We start from the raw sequence: 21627 nt of genomic DNA on the forward strand, positions 1-21627 counted from the left end.
GAGCAATTTTTAGCACATGGTCCAATGATGAAAGTTGCTCAGAATTTTCTGAAGTATCAGAATCTGAAATAAAAAAATATGACTTCAGTCCTCCTTTAAAACGGAACGTTATGGGCTGAAAAATAAATCAAAATGTAGATCTCGGCGAGTTCTATGTCTGTGACCTAGTACGGGCCGGATGGCTGTTCGTTGATATGTCGCGGGCCGGGAAAAAGTGCCAAAAATGCGAAAATGACCAAAAAAGCCATTCTAGCCCGGCCAGCGGATATAGAACTCGCTGAGATCTACATTTTGGTATATTTTTCAGCCGTTGCGTTTTAAGCAAGTTATTACGCGCCGGCCAGTGTCGTCCCGTTTCGGCCCGGATGACAAGTATGATTTTTAGAAAAAGCAATTTGATAATACAAAATCCCAACGTTAACTCTGCACAGTCGGTGAGGCTTGCGAGACCAGGGAGTCTATCTTCTTTGAACTATCCAGTCGCATCATCTGAAAAATATTGAAGACAATTTAACGAGAGGATACTTGTTGTAATTATAAACTCACTTTTATAGCTCTGCGACTAATCCGATTGCTGCAGAACATAACTTTCACAGTATCCCGATATTGCGACGACATGAAAGTGCAGATGAATGGATGAGAGGAAGAATTGAGAGCTCGTAATATAAGTGTGGTAGGGTGTGACATTGAGACAAAAAAGCTGAAAGTTATTGATTTGGGATTAATAGGTTTTCTGAAACTGGATTTTAGCTGTACACTACGAATGACTTACTCCGTTTTCCAAGGTATTCCACAATCAGGATTTTCCGCGAGATTGCAATATAAACTCAGAATTTCCATGAACGCCGCAAAAACTTCAGTAACAATAAAGGAAATAGTCATAATCAGTATCAGAGTCGTTGTGTTATTCGCCTTCTGACTCTCGGTACTTCTCATATTACTCCTTCGTTTTTTGATATTTTTCAGTTCAAAGAATAGGAAAACGGTAAGGATCGGATAAATTGCAGCTGGAATGAATTTTATCGCAATTTCAGAATACGTAAGACTCAGTTCAGTTCTATCTATTAAATGCATGGAAGTCACCAAAATATATTGTTTCGATTCTTCTTCAGAGGCATAACAACTGAAATTTCAAGTAGATCAAAACACCCTAATAGACGTCTTACAAATTTGGTGTAATATCTCCGATCTGGTAAATTCGAACCCATCCAATCAATCGATAAAGGTCAAGTGTGAAACAAATAATAGTCAAGAAAACAATAAAAACAATAGAGGACATTGGTTTTGTAATGCGTTCAACTCTGTTGCTCATTGGGAACATCACCGAAATAGTTCTGATTGCAGCCATAGTCAGACCCAACCAAATCGATAATCTCCTCGTAACAGCAAACGAAGTTGATATTACTTGACCAACCAAATCAATTGGAACCCATGGATCTTGATAACACCAATCTTTCTCAGAGTATTTTATGAGCTGAGGGGTAAGTAAAGATGCGGTGATTTTATCGGAAAACGATAGAGAGAAACTTATGATATCCGAAATTACAACTCCAATCATATAAATAAAAATTGTATTGGAGCGCAATTGCTTCTGGATCAAAACCAAGAAATGGAAAATACCAATGATAATAGTTGCATAAGTACAATACGTGTTCAACTGAACGGCCTTCTCGGTGGTATACACAACGGGGTTCGGCTCATAATCCATGTCTTCATAAACATAATAGTAGTTCGGATAGTCAATGTAAGCGGTCCAGTTGTATGGTGCAGGAGTTGCCATTTCTTTGTTGAAATGAAGAAGAGAAGAGGAGAATTTGCTTTTTATTCGAAAAATTTGGACTTTTGTTTTTGATATCTCGAAAACTAATTGTTAGGTTCAACATCATAATTTTTTCTTTCGGTTTTGTTTTGAGAAATTTTTTGAAAATTGTCACTCGACATTTCAAAAGTTCAAGAAATTTGCAGATTATGTATCTAATGAAATCATTTCAAATTATAAAATTGAAGCAAGAGGGGGAAGAGGAGAATATATTGTTCACATGCACCGGAAAGCAAAAATTGTTCAATTTTAAGAATTTGGTATTAGATGTACGATTCTTGCTCCCTTAAAGTACCGCTCAGAATGTTATCAACTTTGGCTGTTTTCAGTGGAAAATGACCAATTTTGACAGTGTACAAACTTTGTTCGTATGAATTGTACAGAGCAAAAATGACACAACATTTTTGTAGTTGACCATTATTTTTGTAGGGATACTCTATTGGAAGTTACAAAGTTACGAAAAGCTCCGGAATTTCGCTAAAACGGACTGAAACTAGTCGGTTTCAGGGAGAAATGGCTTTGATTACCTGTAACTTTCATGGTAGTGCCCCTACAAAAAAATGGTCAACAAAAAAAAATAAACTATTTTTGCTCTATCCAACCCATACAAAAAAGAGTTTATCGGACATTCAGGTGACAACGAAATACACTGTCAAAGTTGGCCATTTTCCACTGAAAACATCCAGTATATTGTTATGTCTTAAAATTCATCTTATCATTTTCTTTTTAACAACTTTTCGAGGAACAAAAATAAGAGGAAGACGAGATATGATGATTCTTTTGTAATTCCGACTTAAGTTCATATCATACACCGACACTTCCAGAACTTGATCACAATCGAATTGTCTCGTGAAGCACCTTTTCCGAGGAATTTTATTCTTATCCATTTTAATAACGGGTGGTCCGAACACTGTGAATATGTCTAGTTCGTTTACGGATTCGATATAAAGTTTGAACCTTTCAAAGTAGTAAGAATTGCATAGATCCTAAAAACTACGGGTAAATCAAGGAACTGTTATCTCAAAAACTCACCTTCTTTAGATCGTAAAGCATCTCGAGGCAACATTCTTTCAATACCAATTCAACTTTCGAAAAATGAGTAAAACTTCGAATCGATTCAATAACTTCACACCGGTATATTCCAAGCTCGTATGAATGTTTCCACTGTTCCAACTCTACAACTTTATCGATAGCCAAAATACGTTGAGGCCAATCAACTGTATGGTTCAGCCAAATTCGTCTCAAAAACATCGGATGGAGGTGAGGGAGAACTCTCAGAACATCATTCTGGCTCAGAATGAGCATTTGCAAGTTTTCAACTCTAAGGATTCTTGGTCTTGATTTCAAAACTGATTGTATTCCTTTCATCCATTTATCTGCCATCTCATCTAATTCTTGTCGTCCAAATTGATCTTGAATATAAATCCATAGATCTTCTAGTGTGGATTTTTGATGATCCATAAGGTTTTGAAAATCTCCGAGGAACACTTCCACAAAATTCTTCGATTGTACCATTATTTTCCTATCAGGAGGTTCCAACCTTCTCTCCTCCAACATCAGGCAACCATCTGCTTCTTGTTGGTAGAAAAATTTCAAATATCTATCGTCAGTTCGCAACCATAACTCAATTATGGTAGAGCTGTAGAACATTGAAACTCCTAACAAATTGTAGTCACATTTCATTTCATTAATGAAATTCCGAAACGTTCGGCATACTTTTTTAAGGGATTGTCTAGAAATAGGTTAAACAAACACTCAAATATGAATATAATAAAATGACTTACTTCGATCTGAAATCCAAGGTTTGTAAAATAGTTGACAAAACAACATCGGGCATTTCAACAAGTTTTGAGTACATGATTTCACTTGTTCAGGTTAAGGGAAACCACAATAAAAAGTTTCTCAATCAGTATTTCTTATCAGCATCTCTTATCTATAATTCTGGGAACAATCAGCACGTCATTCCAATCTAAGTATCAAAAAGTCAACATTTTCTCCGCACGTTTCCAGTTTTAACGCTTAATTTATCGATGAAACTGTTTCATCCACCATCTCAATTAGTCATAAGAGTAAACCACGTAACTTAACAAAATCACGTCATCGAATTGCACCTATATAAATACTGAAAATTGTTGGAAACCTTATCAGTTCTCACTAGTATCATGGTTTTCCAATTTCTCTCTTCTCTCTTCAAATCTGTGGATTCACCTCCAGTTCTTCCAATTGTTCCAATTAATAAATGCCCTTCAGGAGTCAAAACCAAGTTTGACAATGTTGAGGTAAGTGTTTTTTGCTGAAACTCTAAAAATCATTTTCAAAATTTTCAGAAAGGATCACGTTTATATCTAGCCTCAAATGATGGGATTGACTTGTTGAAAAATATCGAAATAAGATCAGGAAAGACGAGAATAACGTAAGATTGTGGAACTTTGAATACGAGTATAATTTAAATAATTTCAGATTAGATGAGATTTGTGATTTGAATAAAGATGGAACTCCGAAATATGTCACTCTTGAAGGGGAACTGACAATCAAAACTAGCAATAGTTCATATAAAACGAAAGAGTTGACTGGATTTTTGTATGTTACAACGAGGCAACAAGCAGAAGGTGAGTACTTTCGAACATATGTACTTTTCTAGGTTGAGAATGAAGCGCAAACTATAAGAACAGGCCCGCCTTAATTCTATTCGAAAAAAAACACACAATGTTCGACTAACTTTTGTCCATGGTCACCTTAAGGCACTTAATCAAAACTGCCTGATATAGAACTGGTATGAATATAAATCTATGTTAACAGCTTTCAACCATGTTTTAGTCAGTTATGATTACTACCAGTTCTGATTTCCGGAAATTTTTAAAAACTAAATTGACTCGTTCGACTGTCAAATATAATCCATGTACATATTCCAGATCCCACATTCATCGTTCATATCATCAAAGACAATGCAACCATCAAAACCACCTCGTCAAAAACTACCGTAGTCATTCTTAATACTCAACTACTGAATTCCAATTCCAAAAATGACAAAACCCCTTCAAAATCCTCTTATGTGACTGACATTCATCAATCCTCCAAAGACAATCTCCACTTCCACTGGGGTGTGCCTTCTGCCAGCTGGATTGATGACACTGGAAATCAATTCTTCAAAACTCGGATGTCTCTGGAACGATATGATCTTCAAGCTAAGCTGACGGGCATGACGGAAGTGTAAGTTTATTGTTTTCAAATGTGTTTGATAATTCATTTTGTTTCTAGACATTTCGAACACATCGAACCGCTTCAAATTCCATTGGATTATTGGTATTTCATAGCGGAAGGTCCTGTAGAGATGACTATTGAGAACAAATATGTCCCTGATCAAAGCTATACAACAACTTCTCCAAACACTACTGGACTTATTGTGAATGATTCGATATTCAAGCAACTGGCTGTAAATTTTGAACATGACGAAAATTCAACTGGATTGTCCGGATTTTATGTGAGTTTTTCAATTATCAAAGGTGCCAGATTTACATAGAATTATTTTCAGACATCCTCCAAAATTGAGAAACCAATCAACATTTTGATGGAGCACAAGTTTGGAAGATTTTTTTCCAACGTTGACAAATTAGTATGCGACCAAATTGTTGCATGGTCCCCCACAAAATCCAAGAAACTGATAATTACTTCGAGTAATACCACTCCCGGATCATTCTATTGTCAATACTTCACACTAGATGCTGATCGATTGGAAAGTGAGAATTCAGAAGATATTTTCAAGCTGGAACCCAATCAAAAGCCCTCTGTATTCTCTACCTCTCCGAAGATTATTGCAGCTTTCTTTTTCACGGATACGAGTGTGACTACAGTAAGAAGAGATCCTATTACTAATCAAGTGACCACTGCTTCAGCATCCAATCCCACTATAGACCCAACGGGTTGTAAGCTTGGTCAAGTTGTGTAGTGATTTTTGCATAATTTTTAAACAATAAATGTTCTGTACTCATAGATTTTTACTGAATTATCAGATTGTCAAGCCAATGCCTGGTTCGGATGCACTTTCTTTATTGCTGAAATGTGTTTCCTCAATCGTTTCACCAACAAGTGATACACTTCCTGGAACTAGTTGAATTGAAGCGATAAGTACTTACATATGTATGAAAAATAGGTATTATATTTGCTGATGTCATATTGAACAGTAATCAAGGAATGGAACTGAAATTCAAAAACCTGGTAATTCTGAGTTCATGGATCTATATATGTAGAACTGAGTCGGTGTATTTTTCTGATCAGGCATACTGCAACGGTACTGGCCTCCCGTTTTTAAAAGGTTTCACATAATAAATAAAACTGGCAGAATTTTAGATTATCTACAGAGACGAGTTCTCACAGAAAAGAGAATACCGCTCTTGGCGTTTCTTTGTGCACATCTCCTACTAAAATACCCAAAAATGCAGCTCCAATTATTTGAAACCCTTGAAAAGTCCTTTCCTTCAAATCTCACTTTCCCGCCTAAAATCTCGAATCGAAATTTCCAAAAACACTTGCGTCACAGTTATAGCACGTATTCGCGGTGATCTCCATTCTGCTAATGGCTCATAATCATCTTCGCTTATTGCCACTTTGTCTCTAGAGGATGAAATGCAGAAAGACCAAGAGCACATATTTCACTTCGAAAACAAATGACGAGTCGAATTTCCTGAAATGGAAGCGAAAACAAATGTGTATCACCTAGAGAGTGTTATTGGTAATTAAGAGCTCAACGGGATTGAAAGCAACGTTTGATCTTTGAGATATTACTTTTTTGCGAGTAAAAATATAGAGTTTGAACTTTAATAAATGGAAAGTGAGATGACGATGATGGGAAGCTAAAAATCTTTTTAAAAACTGAAAGGTCTGGAGAACAGATATTAGTCGATGGCAGTGGAAATTTGAAATTTTTGCAAGATTTTGTGTTTGTACTGTTGTTCATTGGAGAAATTTACGACATTTGATATGAAAACGGTTTGATACAGTTTCAGCCTCCCCTGCCATTCTGGGTTTCGAATTTTCAGATAACTTTCAGATAGGTCTGGTCCCCCTCTCAATTTAAGCAGAAATTGGTTGATTTTTTCAACTGTCTCTCGGTGTTTGTGTCATTGCGTACTAACCTTTAACTCGTTAACCCGCGGGACTGTTTCAGCTTTTTCACAGGAACAGTACCCCTACTATTCTCCTACTCACAAAAGTCATATTCTATGGACTACAACTCTCTGCAAACGTTCAAAACATCAGTGACGCACGGAGTCCATTCGAATTCCGAATGTCTCATTCACCCCTACAATTACCGATTATCATGTTCTTCTTACTCACCGAGTTGCAGACTTTTTCGCCTTTTTGTATCTGATCTTACAACTTTCCACCCTATGAATTTTTCTTCCTGACCACTGCGAGCAGACAGAAAAAAAAGAAGAATTTTCATTTAAATCATAATTTTTGCAACCGTCTACCTTTCCACTAATCCTCTCGAGCTCCGCCTTTTTGGTGCCCAATTAGTCATTTAGCATTTATTCTATTTCCGCTTTTTACTCGAATCATAACCAAAATGGATCTAGTTTTCAAGCCTAAATTCGGACTAACCTTGCTCTATGGGGTGACTGGAATGGTACTCTATACATGGGTCTGCTGGGCGGTCGTAAAAAATCGATACAACTTGAAAAGCTCGTTCTATAAGATGTTCGTTGTAGGTTACGTCATGGTAAGTGACAAGGGAACGTATAATCTTTCAAACAAAATTTCCAGAACATGATGACTTACATCAACTCGTTTATAAGTCTTCGTGTTCCACAGAACACTAAAATCAATGATTCTTTTGCCTCGTTCTTCTTGGAACATGACGCTCACCACCCGGAAACAAAGTTCCCACTCTACGTGTTCCATACCCTTCACTACCAATTCGCCTACAGTCAGTACATCTACAACTGCTTGTTGTGTCTCAATCGATTCACTGCGATTTTCAAACCTCTGACGAGTGAAATGTGGTGGAACAAGTGGTTTGTCCATCTGGCGTTGGCCATGTTTCTCTCCCCTTTCCTATGCACTGTGTTCATTCTCGTCAATCGCTCATACTATCGGTATAACAGTACTGGAGACTACTTTTGTGTCGATTCCACTTTTGTGAGTTTCAGATATGAAATCGTTTTTTTTCTATTTTAAAAATATTTGAATTGTTCAGGAGCGTTGGAAGATTTACGCAATTTTGACTCCGATTCTGTGTATCATTACAGCTGCGAATATTGTTTGCAACACGTCGTCTTATCTGAAAATGAAGAAAATCAGGAGGTTAGTTCTTTTACTGTGAAACAAATAAAGTTTCGACAAGGATTTACAAAAACATTTTTGCGGGGAGTTGTGGGCGGAGCTTATACTAAACTTTTTCCACAGTAAGTATGTCCATCATTTCAACTAATCAGTTTCCAGGGAAGGAATCAATGTGATAGACAAACATCTTCTACAAATGACATTCTGCGTATTCTTTATCGACATGTTCCTCACTATTCTCTCTATTTTCAATGCGATCATAACTATTTGGAATCCGTTCCCCGATAGCCCATGGGTGGCCGAATGGGTCTTGCAACTCACTCCGTTTGCTAGTGATGTTCTCACACTTTCTCCTCCCATTCTTCTTCTCTACTTCAGCAAAACGGTAAGAAATCGAAACGAAAGGAATAAATGAATTTTTCGAAATTCAGGTTCGCCGAAAGTGTGTCGAGATGATCCCATTTCTGCGGAAGTATAGCAAACACCGATTCTTTGTCAATTCCAGAAGTGTGGCCTACGTTCTTCCGTTCGAATATAACAGCCAAGAAGAATTGAATAATAATAATCACTGATTTCATATTGATTGCTGTTAATATAATAGTTGAATGAAGCACAAAATAAAACATTTCCAAAATTTCGCTTCAAAAACTACGTCAGCGTAATTTACTTTTCATTAAAAACTTCGTCAAAATTTTAATCCGTTGCCAAACTTTGTAAGCACGCGTTAATCCTAGAAAAGGGGTTGATGTTCTTGGCGTTTCTGAATATCAAATGAGTTATTACTGAGCAGTAACGCAACTCTGATGTGAGGAATTGAAGAAATAGAAACATTTACCTGCCGGATGAATGAAAAAGGGAATAGTGATGTAAATCTTGATAATGTAAATTGAAAGCTATGAAAAGTCTCGGAATAGTTAAAATAAAAGGGAATTTTTACTTTGGATCTTGACAATGCTATTAGATGCTATACGTCAGCTTCCAGTTTATTTTTTGGTCATTTATAAACCAGATGATTGAATATCTTCATACTTGTCAAGGACCAGCCCGGACCGGCACGGCCCGGGGCCCGAACGCCCCCCTTTTATCAATTTTTCGTTGAAAATGTGAAAATTTTTGATAATTTTTCCGAATTTGTCCTAATTCTGCATCATAGTCAAAAATTTGACTTTTTCGCGAAAAGATTTATATAATTTGAATTTTGAATTTTGGCGCTAATTATCCGGGCCTTCATTCTGTTTACAAGGCCCGGACCTTCACAAGTATGAATATTTTGAAAAAAGTTCAAAAACTTCCTTCTAAACTATTGATCCTGATGGTTTCTAACTGGAACCAATTCTCATTTACCAATGACCAGCTAATCCGATTTCTTCCTGAAAACTGAAAACATATTCCCACTGGGATCTTCAAAAAATCAGGAGGAGTATCCAAGCTCTGATCCACTATTCTATGTTTTGTTTTTTCTTTTGAATATTTCGGTGACCTACAAACAAATATCAGTTGTCCGGGGACTGATCATTAAAGAAACAAAAGAAACAACAACAGTTGGCACGACACGGGACCCCCGAGGAAAACAATTATAAATAGACGAGAGAGAGTCCATTCTTTCAGAATCTTCTTCTTTTTGAACTTTTATTTGCTTGCCTTTATTGAAATTTCAGAATATTTACTTATTTTCAGAAAAGATGTCTACACACTTTTTGCTCTTTTCTTCCTTATTGGTGTTATCTGCAAATTGCTCGATACTATCTTTCCATCGAAATCTTCTGGGCGAAGGGTCCGAAGAATGTTTCGAGAAATTCTTCATGGCTCTGATAAATGAAAAATACGAATGCTCAAAGGAGTTTGAGTTTTTGACGGTTAGTTATTTAGTCATTTTCAAACTTCATTTTTCGAGCAAGTCCATTTTTAGAAAGATCCATCTGAAAAGCACGATGCCTACATGGAAGGTAAACCATGTGCACTGGAGATAATGAAGGGAGAGTGTCCATCAGATCGTGCTACATTCCTCGAAGAAAATTATAGTCAAATGATAAAATTGTTGACTGAAAAACCGAATGACAACATCACATGCACTGCTCCATACTTCCAATTGGAGGCAATTGAATGCAATGCTCACAAACATGCTCTTCAATTAGAGATGCAGGATCAAACTGGAGTGAAAGAGACACATGATGGAGCAGTGAAGGTGTTAAAGATGTGTAAAGATGCACAGGTGAGTAGGATCTTGGATAGGAAATGAAAGAAAATTTTTTTTTAGTCAAAACACAAGAATAAAGTTTCCTCACAGAAATCCGATACCAATCTTTTAAAGAATTTCTCGAATTAGAACTGTACCGATTAAGAACGGCGCCAGATGATTTTTCTGTTACAGTCTTGTTCTCACTTTATGTAGTTCTAAACCGGTACAATTCTGATTTGTATCAGGATAAACACTAAAAATCCCTTTCCCAAAACATTCATTATTTTCAATCCCAGGCTTGCATCAAAAACGCGTGCAAATTCACTTCCATCGAACGAGACGAAATCAAGAACAGCTGCGACGTGCTCGAACTCACCACATCTGACTTCACGGTTTGTATGAACAAAATCAACAAAGAGAAGCCGGACCTCTCGAAATACGAATGCCTCAATGATCATGATTTTTATAGCAAAGATTCCACTGTGATTTGTGAGAGATGGAAGAATAAGAGGGAGTGTATGAGACAAGTGACGGAGGATATTTGTGGAAAGGATGTGATGAAGAATGATGAGAAAACGTTGAAAAGCTTTTTGAATAATTTGAAATGTGACGAATGATAAATTTGGTTGTTCTTATGTAATATATGTATATTGTATTGTAAATACTTGTATATAATTGAACTGTGAATGAATCTGTGAAAATAAATTTGAAACTGGCTATTCTAGCCCAATGAGCAATCATCGAAGAAAAATACCAATATGATGAAAAGTCGATCTGATAAAAAGTCTCTAACTGGCCGGCTCGTAACTTTTTTTCAAACTGAGTTTTATGAGCACAAGAATACCAAAGTGTAGATCTCGACGAGTTCTATGTCTGTGCCATACTACAGATCAGATGGCTACTCGCTAATGTGCCGCAGGGCTAAAATGGCTTTTTTTTGTAATTTTTGCGTTTTTAACATTTTGTCCCGGCCTGCGGCACATCAACGACTACCCATCCGGCCCCAGGTGAGACGCGGACATAGAACTTTTTGAGATCTACATTTTGGTATATTTTTCAGCTCATAAACCCAGTTTGAAGAAAGCTACGAGCCGGCCCGTGGGGCCCGTTTCGGCCCGGTTGACAAGTTTATGTTTAAGAGTCCACCTAGCGATACCTATCTTTGGAACATTATCACAAGAACGGATAAAATTTCAAAAAACCAGAGTTCAATTATCTACACTTTTCATAACATGATTTAACTTCTTGAGCAAAATGTCTTCTTCATTTTTAATTAAAAAAGTTCTTTCAGCTCCGTCTGTCAACTTTTGATCCCACAAGTTATTTTTGACTTCCAGCCTCTACCCTCTTATCTACTTCTTATTGACCTTTAAGCTATCCTCTCAATCTTATTTTCGTTTTCTTTATCACCAGACAGCTGTTCCAACCTCTGATTTATCAAATCTAAAATCTGAAATTTTCAATCCTCCCGAGTTTCATCCAACATGAAACTGGTACTTTTCTTTTTGATATTTTGTTCTTTTCCCCCCATAATCTGCGATGGTATGCCATTTTATTTGGAGATGTTGAATCATAAAACGAAGAACTGCTTTCTGAAATTTTTTGAAGCAGTGGTTTTGAAGGAGTTTGGGTGTTCCAGCAGATTTGAGTTTTTAACGGTTAGCCTTTTTTGTGATATCCATCAAAATTCATAGTGTTTCAGAAAGACAACGTGAAGAAACGAGAGTCATTCATTGCTGGAAAAGAGTGTTTTCTGAAAATAGTGAAACAAAAGTGTCATCCTGATAGACACAACACTTTCGCTTATTATTATGAAGAACTTGTGGACACTTTGACGTTCATTCCTGCTCATTCGGGATGCTCCGAGACATATTATAGATTGAATGCTCAGAGATGTTATGCTCAGAAAAATGTGATGGAGCAAGAGATTGAAAACCAGTTATTGCGATTGCCGAGGTTCAAAAATGTGACGGAGGTGATGGTGAAGTGCAAAGAGATTCAGGTGAGTTGGGTGTCCTAAAGTTGTTTATTTGATCTCAGAAGCTATCCGCAGTCCCTCGTTTAGGAAACTTTCCAAAAGTTTAGCTTTGCAAAAGACTGGTTATTAGTGTACTCTCATTCAGTACTCCGTGCCAGGAATAAATAAAAGTGCATAAACGAATCATCATAAGATACACAAAGGCATTCTAAAAATGAATTTAGAGTTTTCATTGAAACACATATAAAGTACATATATTTATTGTTCAAAGTCCAAAAAGTTAATCATTTTCAGGACTGCATGGAAGGACTCTGCTTTACTGAAGACGAACAATATGAGATAGAATTCAGTCTCGCTGTACCAGAACTTACAGTATCACACTTCACTGTTTGTATCCAAACAATCGATAAGGAGCTTCCAGAGTTTTCGAAATATCACTGCTTGAAAAACCGAAGCATCTTTCGGAAAACTCCTGAATTCCTTTGTGAAAGATACCAAAAATCAAAACGAGAGTGCTTGAGAGCTGTGACAAAAGATTATTGTGGAAGGGATGTGGTGAAACCCGTCGAGAAATTTTTGGATGAATTCATTGATTTGAAGTGTAAGGATTTGTCAGAATCGTAGTTTGTTGTCACTTCCACTATCACAAAATGTACATTTTTCTCTTCTCAAATGTTACTATGACATTTGCTATTCCGTTTAGTCAACCCCAAATTTATATGGAATAATTATAGAATTCAAAGAGATAGCGCACTCTCTGACCAATCCCCTTTTCCCTCTTCCCACCAGCTTTTCCCTCTTCCCACTTCCCACCAAATATGAATAACGAGACAATAAATGGAGATATTCGTTATATCAACTATCGATTCGATCTGTTCACTATTCCTGTGTTAACAACTTGTCTTCCTCTGGCTTATTTGATACCCACTATTTTTGTTATTATCAAAATATTTCGGGTTTACGTGGATAGCGTTGTGATAAAGAAGAATAATGCTATCAATCCACATGTCTTCTTTGTGATTGTCCTTCAATTGACTTTGGTAAGTGAGAAAGTTTCGAACCGGACGTTTCAAAACTGGGTATTTTTTGGTTTCACAATCTTTGATGACGAATCTGGAAGTGCCTTTAGTTTCGAGAAGTCTGGTTTCGAAAAGTCTCAGAGCCAAAGAATTCGAAAAAGAACTTCCGCTCCACAGAACGACAAAGTCTTACTAGGGAAGTCTTTGGAGACACGGCGTTGAAACGATCTATAAATTTGGTTGAAGGTACTTTCCACTACGGGGTGTTCATTTCTGCTTTCAAAACCTGCTAAATGTTTCAGCGAGCCGAATTATGAGCTCTCTAACTTTAAGCTTTTTCACATGGAATTCCTAATAGGCAGGGTTGGGAAATCCCGGGCCGGGCCGGGCTGACAAAAAATTCTTCCGGCCCGGCCCGGCCCGGTCGGCCCGGATTCAAAAAATGAGCAGCATTTTTTCACAAATTTTTGCAAAATTTTCATTTAAAAAAAGTCAAAGTTCTCAAAATTTTTCGTACGCTAAGTCTTTTACCGATATTCTAAAACACAGTCGAAAAATCCACTTTTTTGCAAAAAAAATCAAAAAATAATTCAAGATTTTTTCAAAAAATTTCAAATTTCTACAGGAGTCGAGCCGACCGGGTCGGGCCGAGAAAAATTTTTCAGTCGGCCCGGCCCGGAATTTCCCAACCCTGCTAATAGGATAATAGTATACGCAAAATGTTATCATTTTTGCAACATACGCGCGGTGGCGTATATGCAGCCGATCGGAATTCTATGTGAAAATGCTCAACCACATGAAACGTTTGAGAGCTCATAACTCGGCTTGCAGAGACATTTAGCCGGTTTTGATGGCAGAAATCGACTCCACGTAGTCGAAAGTACCTATTACCAAATTTATAGATCGTTTGAAAGTCGCGTCTCCAAAGAGTTCCTTTGTTAGAACTCAACCAAAACCTTTCAGAGCTTTTTCTACATGCTCGCCGACTATTCAACAATTCGAATCCCTGCAACCGGTATTATCACATCCTGGTGTGCCTCTGTACAGCCCAACCATTTCCTGAAAATTCTCTATTTTTCATCTGTCTATTTCAACTATACCGCAATGATGATGCCTAGCCTGTTATCCGTTCTGCGAGTGATTCCTGTTTATAATCCGATCAATCTTGATTCGGTATCCAAACTATTTGGTAATAAATAAAAAATAAAAATTTCAGATTTGCCAAAAAATAGTCCGCGTTTCCATTCCAATTATTGTCCTGTACCCATTTCTTTTCTGTTCCCCATTGATACCGGCTATTGGGGATTGTCGACAACTGTTAGGAACGTATCAGTTTGGACAGATCTATTTCTATTGGACAGGCTCATGGTTCGGTGTAAGTTCTACTTTAGAACAAAGTTAAAACTAGATTCCAATTAAAAAATTTTTAAGTGGCGCATGGCTGAAACTTTAATTCTAAACTCCATCTTCTGGCTGGCAACCTGTCTAATTTCCAACTTGATTCTTTACAAAAAAATCAAGAAGCTTCAAATAAAACGAGAGAGTGCCAAGCTTCGAAAAGCGGAACGGTCACTAACCCTCATCACAATTTCAATGTTCCCAGCTTATATCACTAACTTTGTACTTGTGGTGAGACTCTTCTAGAAGAAGTCAAATCATAAACCTCGAATTTCAGTTCGTCTTCATCTTCTGGCCCACTGCATCTGCCTACTTCCTAGCACTGCGGCCTTATGGAAGTGACTGTGACTTTGTATTCGTTCCCTGGATATTCTACATGACTCATCCTATTTTCAAACAACAGAAAGTGACGCCGTTGGGAGCACAAAGAGTGGTGTTAGAGAGGACGAACACGATAGTTTGAGCTCTTGAGTATGAATTTTCTTAATAAACGGGTTGTGAATTTTATTTTTTAAATTTTCAAAACAGGTCTCTGAGAAAAGAATTATCCTATGACAAAGAGAATCAAGTTCATCCTGATTAGTCAATTCCTGTCTACCTTTTCTAGACTTCCGCGTTCCACCTAATAACTGTGTTATGGTTAGAGCTGCAGCTACAGTACACCATGTCTGTTCGTTCTGTGAACTCTCAAAGCTTCTGCATCACTTTTAAAGCAATTCGAACGATTGAAGAATAAGATCACGTTTTACGAAAAAAATAAAGAGGGGTTTTAACGAAGTCGCCACCGTTTTCCCAGACTCGAATTCACAGTTATCATGCAATAGTTTTTGAATTCAAAATATTTCAGGCTGCATTTTTCCATGCAACTTCAGACGGTCTTCTTCCATTGACCTTGTTTCATGCAACTACCAAAGATACCGTAATCGATGGATATTACGTTAAGAAAGAAACTGGAGTAATTTCTTAGATTAGTACGGTCATGTTGGATGAGACTGTATTCCCAAACCCTTATTCCTTCAATCCATATATATATCAGAGTTGTACGGAATGCCATTTTTCAGTTTCCGGAATCCGGAATCCGGAACCGGAATGAGATTTTAGTTTTTCCTGAATACGGAATCCGGAACCGGAATCGGAATGAAAATTTCATTTTCCGGAATCTGGAACAGGAACCGGAATTCCGGCATCCGGAATTTCCGGAATCCGGATTCCGGACAACTATGATAGATATATTGATGAAAGTGAACAACTGAAGGTGAAGGACTCGCTTGAATGGATCTATTTCTTTATGTTGCTATTTTTTCAATCGTTATCAGGTGTCTTTTGAAATCATAATATTAAAATCACTTGGTAGTTTTAGGTTTCCTCATCTTCTTCGAGATCTCCGCCACATTGAGACAAAGAAGATGATGTATTTTTTCATATACGTGAGCCAAAAGCCAGTTCGATCAGAAAAACGACCAAACTTTGGCCAAAACGAAAACATTGAAGTAAATTATAGTGCGATTAGTCTAGGTGTGCACGTACATATCAGCTCACAATTTTCTCCAAGTTTTCTGTTTTGTTCACATCTAACTTTTCCGTTTTCATCTTTATATTATGAACAATGTATCGATTCAAGGAGATATTCGTTATATAAACTTCGAATTCGATCCGTTCACGATTCCAGTTCTTGCTGCATTTGCTCCAATAATCTATGTGATTCCTACTGTTTTCATAGTGATAAAAATAATTAAAGTGTATGTTCGATGCTTGATAAGGAAGAAACAAGAATTAATTAATCCACATGTGTTTTCAATCATCGTGCTCTCTCAGTTTTTGGTGAGCTATCTATTGGAATGGAGCAGGTTCTAATCTCTCTAATGTTCTTTTTTTTTCAAACTAAAACTAGAATTTTCGACTGCATTTCCAGAGTTTCTGCTACATGCTCGCCGACTATTCAACTATCCGTCTCCCATCTACAGGAATCATGACTTCATGGTGTGCTTCCGGACAACCAAGTCATTTTCTGAAAGTCCTTTTCATGCTCTCAGTTTATTTCAATTACACATCCATGCTTTTCCCATTTTTACTGTCAATACTAAGATTGATCCCTTTGTACCGCCCATTCAATCATGAGAAAGTACAGTACACCTGTTGATTGAATAAAACCTATTCTGTTTCAGCTATCGGGTCGAATCGTTAGTATCTCCACACCTCTCATTTTCCTGTACCCATTTCTATTCTGTTTCCCACTATTCCCTGCACTTGGGACTTGTCTTCAACTCAAAGGGGATTATCACTTTGGAGCTATCTTCATTTTCTATGATCGATCTTGGTTTAATGTAAGCAAAGTATCTTTTTGAGTGTCTGTTATCAAATATAATTTCAGATAAAACAAGCAAATACTCTATTTTTAAATGTCATAGCATGGTTTTTCATCAGTACAGTAACCAATACAATGCTCTATCTGAAACTGAGGAAATTAAGAAATAAGAGAAGAAGTTTGAAGTTGCAACGAGCAGAGTTTTCATTGTCTGTGACCACTCTCTCCATGTTATCCGCGTATATTACTAATTTGGCATTTGTGGCAGCCTTTATATTTCTGCCGGGTAGCTCCGCATACCTGGTAGCCCTCCGACCGTATGGAAATGACTGTGACTTCGTTTCTGTTCCATGGATTTTCTATCTTACTCATCCCATATTTAAACAACAGAAAGTGTTGCCAACAGAAGAAGTACGACAAAAATGGGCTGCAGTTGTTTTAATGAAAATTTCTTCTTGAATTGTTCTCTCAATTAATATAATGTCAAACGGTTCAACCTCTCTAACTAGGAAAGGTCGTGGAGCCAGTCTAGAGTTATGGGACGTGGCCTATATCGTTGGAAAGCTAAATATATATTCAGATTTTGCCCTCGAGGTCTAGTATTCGAGAAAAAGGAGGCCAACGTTTGGACCCCTGGCAAGTCATTACCTTCCTGACGTGTGAAAAATATCGGCAGCGTGCAAGGGGTCCCAACTTTGGCCTTGTTTTTCTTGAATATCAGGCTTTGAGGGCAAAAACTGAATATATATTTGAATATATACTGAATATATATAGCGTTTTCCCAGATTTACAATGATATAGGTTACGTCTCATGACTCCAGACTGACTCCATGACCTTTCTTAGTAAGTTTCGTATTCTCAACATTTCTATTCACTTATTAGTCTTCTTTCTTTTGTAGTTATCATTTTGTAAATTGCCTTTGGTTATATCAGTAGATATCTGTCCTCCCTCGAACCAAAATAAATATTTATTCCAAAAAAAAAAGAGCTGTTGGCGCACCAGACGATTTTTAAACTCTCTGGTCTCTTTGTAGTCAGGTTCAAAACGCCCCATCTAAAGTTTGTGACACCCTTTCCGCTTCCCTCTCGTACGCGGAAAAGAAACTCAATCTCGGTTGCAAACTAATTATATGTGATAATCGAGATACTACGGCTGACCACTTTTTGCCATTTTCCAGTTAGTCATAACTTTATTCACTCGTCTCACTAGTCCAGAGAATGAATGATATTACAATACATGGTGATCCTGCTTATATCAATTACAAGTTTGATCCATTCACAATTCCCGTACTGGCTGCATGCATTCCACTGGCATATTTGGTGCCAACTGTGTATATTGTAGTGAAAATTATCAGAGTTTATGTTCAAAATTTGTTGGGCAAACGAGACGAACGGATTAATCCACATGTCTTCTCAGTTATTTCACTTCATTTAGTCCTGGTAAGTTGCTTCTATAAGTTTCCAAAACTCTTATTTTGTTTCAGGGTATATTCTATTTGCTCACTGACTACTCCACAATCCGAATTCCTGCAACTGGTCTAATCACCTCCTGGTGTGCTTCCCAACAACCCAATCATGGACTCAAAATTCTTTTTTTGTTGTCCGTTTATTTCAATTATACAGCTATGTTGTTTCCAACACTGATTTCAGTATTGAGATTGATTCCCGTTTATTATCCGGTTAAAGTTGATGAGGTAGGGGACACTTTAAGTGACAGTCCATGAGACAAGTTATTCCAGATAAGTGCAAAAATAGTTCGTATCTCAACTCCTCTTATCTTCATTTACCCGTTTCTGTTCTGCTTCACTTTGATACCAGCTCTTGGTGATTGCCGGCAACTTTTGGGTACCTATCAGTTCGGAGGTATTTATTTCTACTGGACCGGTGCATGGTATGAGGTAGGCTATAAGTCAAATTTCATACAATCACACAAGATTTTCAGATCAAACAAGCCACTACTCTCCTTCTCAACTCGGTTGTCTGGCTTACCGCATCTACCGTAGCCAACATTGTCCTCTACAAGAAATTGCATAAAATGAGGAATAAAAGGGAGAGCACCAAACTACAAAGAGCTGAGCACTCGCTCACTTTAATCACGTTTTCAATGTTTCCGGCGTATATAACTAATTTTGCGTTTGTGGTCAGTTTCTGATAATTTTGGACCACCTAGTCAAGTATCCAAATCGGGGAAACCTGATCCAATTTTTGTCTCGATTAGAGATTTTTGCCTCCGATTCGGTCGGCGTTGGGTCCTTGCCGGATCATTGGGATCTAAGAGATTTCAGTTAAATTAAGCAAAAATATTTTCAGTTCGCCTTCCTCCTCTCGCCCACATCATCTGCATATCTAATCGCTTTGAGACCCTACGGAAGTGACGTGGAATTCGTCTTCGTTTCGTGGATCTTCTACCTGACTCATCCGATATTCAAAGTACAGAGAACATCACCGAAGGGCACCGAGGCAACAAGAGTCCACATGAGTCAGATAACATTTTGATTTTTTTCGTTAAATTATGAATGAGGAAGTATTTTGTCTGATCTGTCTTATAATTATAATCCCCCTTGGAGTAACTCGCCCCATCTTGAAAATTTTGTGACTTGTTTGATCTTTGTGTTTTCTGTTTACAAAATAAACGATAAAGGTTACTATACCATTGAGTGTTTAGTGCTTTAACACGAGAATTCGAAAAGTAATAATTATGCACTCTCGATCTTATAATTTCTCCAGTTTCGTTTCTCGTTTACTCCTTTTGCAGCTTTTTCTGTCTTACATTTCATTTCAAATTCCTTTCAAACATTTCAAAGCGACATGAACAACATTTCGATAAACGGAGACCCAGCTTATCTGAACTACAAATTTGATCCGTATACTATTCCAACACTGGCTGCTATCATTCCACTGTTCTATGTGACTCCAACGATAGTGATTGTGGGAAAGATATTGAAAGTTTATTTTCGGAATTTGTTCTGGAAGAAAGATGAAGCAATCAATCCGCATGTGTTCACTCTAATTGTGATTCAATTGGTTATGGTAAGAGTTGGGAGAGTGCGGGTTACAGTATGCACACTAGGTTGACATCGAAGACTTTATGTATGACTGGCCAATGACACGGACGGGAGAATTGAAGAATAGGTGTTGCCGTAGGTTTGTGAAACTACACGTTTCATGTGCTGTAGTTGAAAGTGTATAGTCTGAAAATGTATCAGAAAGTTGATTTCTTTCTGAGAACCTCCAGTAAGCATCATAGTTGCTGCGACTATAGTGAGACCATGTCAATTCCTTAGACGACCAAATGTCTAATATGAAAGCTGGCTAAAATAAACACTCATCCAACTTATTCAGAGTTTCTTCTATATGTCCACCGACTATACCACTATCCGAATTCCGTCCACTGGGATCATCACTAACTGGTGTGCTTCTGTACAACCTAATCACTTCATCAAAACCCTCTTCCTTCTATCCGGATATTTTAATTACACAGCCATGTTGTTCCCATTTGTACTTTCCTTGTTGAGACTTATTCCTGTTTATTATCCAGTTCGAGTTGATGAGGTATACCCTAATTATCGATTTTCAGATCTTTTGAAATTTTTGAATTCCAGATCTGCGCCAAGGTTGTCCGCATCTCTGTTCCCTTTATATTCATCTATCCTCTTTTATTTTGTTTCCCTTTGATACCCGCTCTTGGAGACTGTCGTCCACTTCTGGGAACATATCAGTTTGGTGCGATCTACTTTCACTGGAGAGGCTCGTGGTTTGGTGTAAGTTCTACTTAGAGAACAAAGTTAAAAATAGATTCTAATTCTTAAAATTTTAAGTGGCGCCTGGCTGAAACTCTCATTTTGAACTCATTCTTCTGGTTGTCTGGATGCATGATTGCAAATTTTCTTCTATACAAAAACTTGAAACAACTACAACACACAAGGGAGAGCATTAAAATAAAGAAGGCCGAACGTTCCCTGACACTCATCACTATTTCAATGTTCCCGGCGTATATTACTAATTTGGCGCTCTTGGTATAATCACAAAACAGTATTAAACTTTAAAAATTAATTTTTAGTTCGTCTTCATCTTCTGGCCAACTGCATCTGCCTACCTGCTAGCACTGCGACCCTATGGAAGTGACTGTGACTTTGTTGTTGTCCCTTGGATCTTCTACATGACACATCCAATTTTTAAAACAAAAAGATTGATTCCAACGGATGCAGTGAGAGTTCATGTGACTAATTCGAGTCTTTGAATGCGTACTTCGTATAAATTCTCTACCGGTTTGAATTCTTCTCCTTTTACAAAAAACTTTACTTCATTTATCATTTGTAATTGATTATTTTTAAACAGAGAACAATTATGTATTGATAAGCAAAAAAGAGGTGAGTGGAATGTATGGGGAAACCAGAAAAAAAAATTCCGAAAAATCTCTGGATGATTGATTTCATATGAGGTATGAGAATAAGAGGACAACTTTTAATATTTGATAACGAATGCAGTGAAAAAACAATTAGAAAAAGACAAGTTTTCTTTTGAAAGAACACTCGAAACATAATCATCATACTGACCGGAATCATATCTTCCATATCTTCTGAATCGGCCAATATGTATCCTTTGGATTCGCAAATGTAATAACAATTTTTGATACTCTGTCAACGA

General features: G+C 37.3%; 10 protein-coding genes across 10 annotated transcripts; 8 read left to right on the forward strand and 2 right to left on the reverse strand.

Moving 5' to 3' along the window:
* Positions 1-417: 417 nt before the first annotated feature.
* Positions 418-1780, reverse strand: GCK72_020297 (uncharacterized protein; the record flags this gene model as incomplete). Its single annotated transcript, XM_053733498.1, has 4 exons — positions 418-489; positions 547-700; positions 773-1123; positions 1167-1780. The coding sequence occupies 4 exons, from the start codon at positions 1778-1780 to the stop codon at positions 418-420; spliced, it is 1191 nt and encodes a 396-aa protein (XP_053582411.1).
* Positions 1781-2839: 1059 nt separating this feature from the next.
* Positions 2840-3469, reverse strand: GCK72_020298 (uncharacterized protein; the record flags this gene model as incomplete). Its single annotated transcript, XM_053733499.1, has 1 exon — positions 2840-3469. One exon carries the CDS (start codon positions 3467-3469, stop codon positions 2840-2842), a length of 630 nt encoding a protein of 209 aa, XP_053582412.1.
* Positions 3470-3981: 512 nt separating this feature from the next.
* Positions 3982-5765, forward strand: GCK72_020299 (uncharacterized protein; the record flags this gene model as incomplete). The annotated part of the gene is made up of 6 exons (XM_003116432.2): positions 3982-4098; positions 4147-4232; positions 4280-4428; positions 4732-5029; positions 5078-5300; positions 5352-5765. 6 exons carry the CDS (start codon positions 3982-3984, stop codon positions 5763-5765), a joined length of 1287 nt encoding a protein of 428 aa, XP_003116480.2.
* A 1620-nt stretch (positions 5766-7385) lies between these two features.
* Positions 7386-8673, forward strand: GCK72_020300 (uncharacterized protein; the record flags this gene model as incomplete). The annotated part of the gene is made up of 5 exons (XM_003116506.2): positions 7386-7538; positions 7583-7957; positions 8016-8122; positions 8261-8486; positions 8533-8673. 5 exons carry the CDS (start codon positions 7386-7388, stop codon positions 8671-8673), a joined length of 1002 nt encoding a protein of 333 aa, XP_003116554.2.
* Positions 8674-9903: 1230 nt separating this feature from the next.
* Positions 9904-10897, forward strand: GCK72_020301 (uncharacterized protein; the record flags this gene model as incomplete). The annotated part of the gene is made up of 3 exons (XM_003116412.2): positions 9904-9957; positions 10011-10313; positions 10577-10897. The coding sequence occupies 3 exons, from the start codon at positions 9904-9906 to the stop codon at positions 10895-10897; spliced, it is 678 nt and encodes a 225-aa protein (XP_003116460.2).
* A 945-nt stretch (positions 10898-11842) lies between these two features.
* On the forward strand, positions 11843-12882 carry GCK72_020302 (uncharacterized protein; the record flags this gene model as incomplete). The annotated part of the gene is made up of 3 exons (XM_003116487.2): positions 11843-11938; positions 11983-12282; positions 12553-12882. The coding sequence occupies 3 exons, from the start codon at positions 11843-11845 to the stop codon at positions 12880-12882; spliced, it is 726 nt and encodes a 241-aa protein (XP_003116535.2).
* A 194-nt stretch (positions 12883-13076) lies between these two features.
* Positions 13077-15138, forward strand: GCK72_020303 (uncharacterized protein; the record flags this gene model as incomplete). Its single annotated transcript, XM_003116150.2, has 5 exons — positions 13077-13298; positions 14241-14450; positions 14494-14652; positions 14709-14906; positions 14953-15138. The coding sequence occupies 5 exons, from the start codon at positions 13077-13079 to the stop codon at positions 15136-15138; spliced, it is 975 nt and encodes a 324-aa protein (XP_003116198.2).
* Positions 15139-16274: 1136 nt separating this feature from the next.
* Positions 16275-17439, forward strand: GCK72_020304 (uncharacterized protein; the record flags this gene model as incomplete). Its single annotated transcript, XM_053733500.1, has 4 exons — positions 16275-16496; positions 16588-16797; positions 16841-16999; positions 17047-17439. 4 exons carry the CDS (start codon positions 16275-16277, stop codon positions 17437-17439), a joined length of 984 nt encoding a protein of 327 aa, XP_053582413.1.
* A 759-nt stretch (positions 17440-18198) lies between these two features.
* GCK72_020305 (uncharacterized protein) lies at positions 18199-19476 on the forward strand (the record flags this gene model as incomplete). The annotated part of the gene is made up of 5 exons (XM_003116621.2): positions 18199-18420; positions 18465-18674; positions 18720-18878; positions 18923-19120; positions 19291-19476. 5 exons carry the CDS (start codon positions 18199-18201, stop codon positions 19474-19476), a joined length of 975 nt encoding a protein of 324 aa, XP_003116669.2.
* A 312-nt stretch (positions 19477-19788) lies between these two features.
* GCK72_020306 (uncharacterized protein) lies at positions 19789-21220 on the forward strand (the record flags this gene model as incomplete). The annotated part of the gene is made up of 5 exons (XM_003116515.2): positions 19789-20010; positions 20323-20532; positions 20583-20741; positions 20799-20996; positions 21041-21220. 5 exons carry the CDS (start codon positions 19789-19791, stop codon positions 21218-21220), a joined length of 969 nt encoding a protein of 322 aa, XP_003116563.2.
* Between the last annotated feature and the right edge of the window lie 407 nt (positions 21221-21627).

The sequence above is a fragment of the Caenorhabditis remanei genome, chromosome V (genome assembly GCF_010183535.1).
Source record: "Caenorhabditis remanei strain PX506 chromosome V, whole genome shotgun sequence".
Taxonomy (NCBI): Eukaryota; Metazoa; Nematoda; class Chromadorea; order Rhabditida; family Rhabditidae; genus Caenorhabditis; species Caenorhabditis remanei.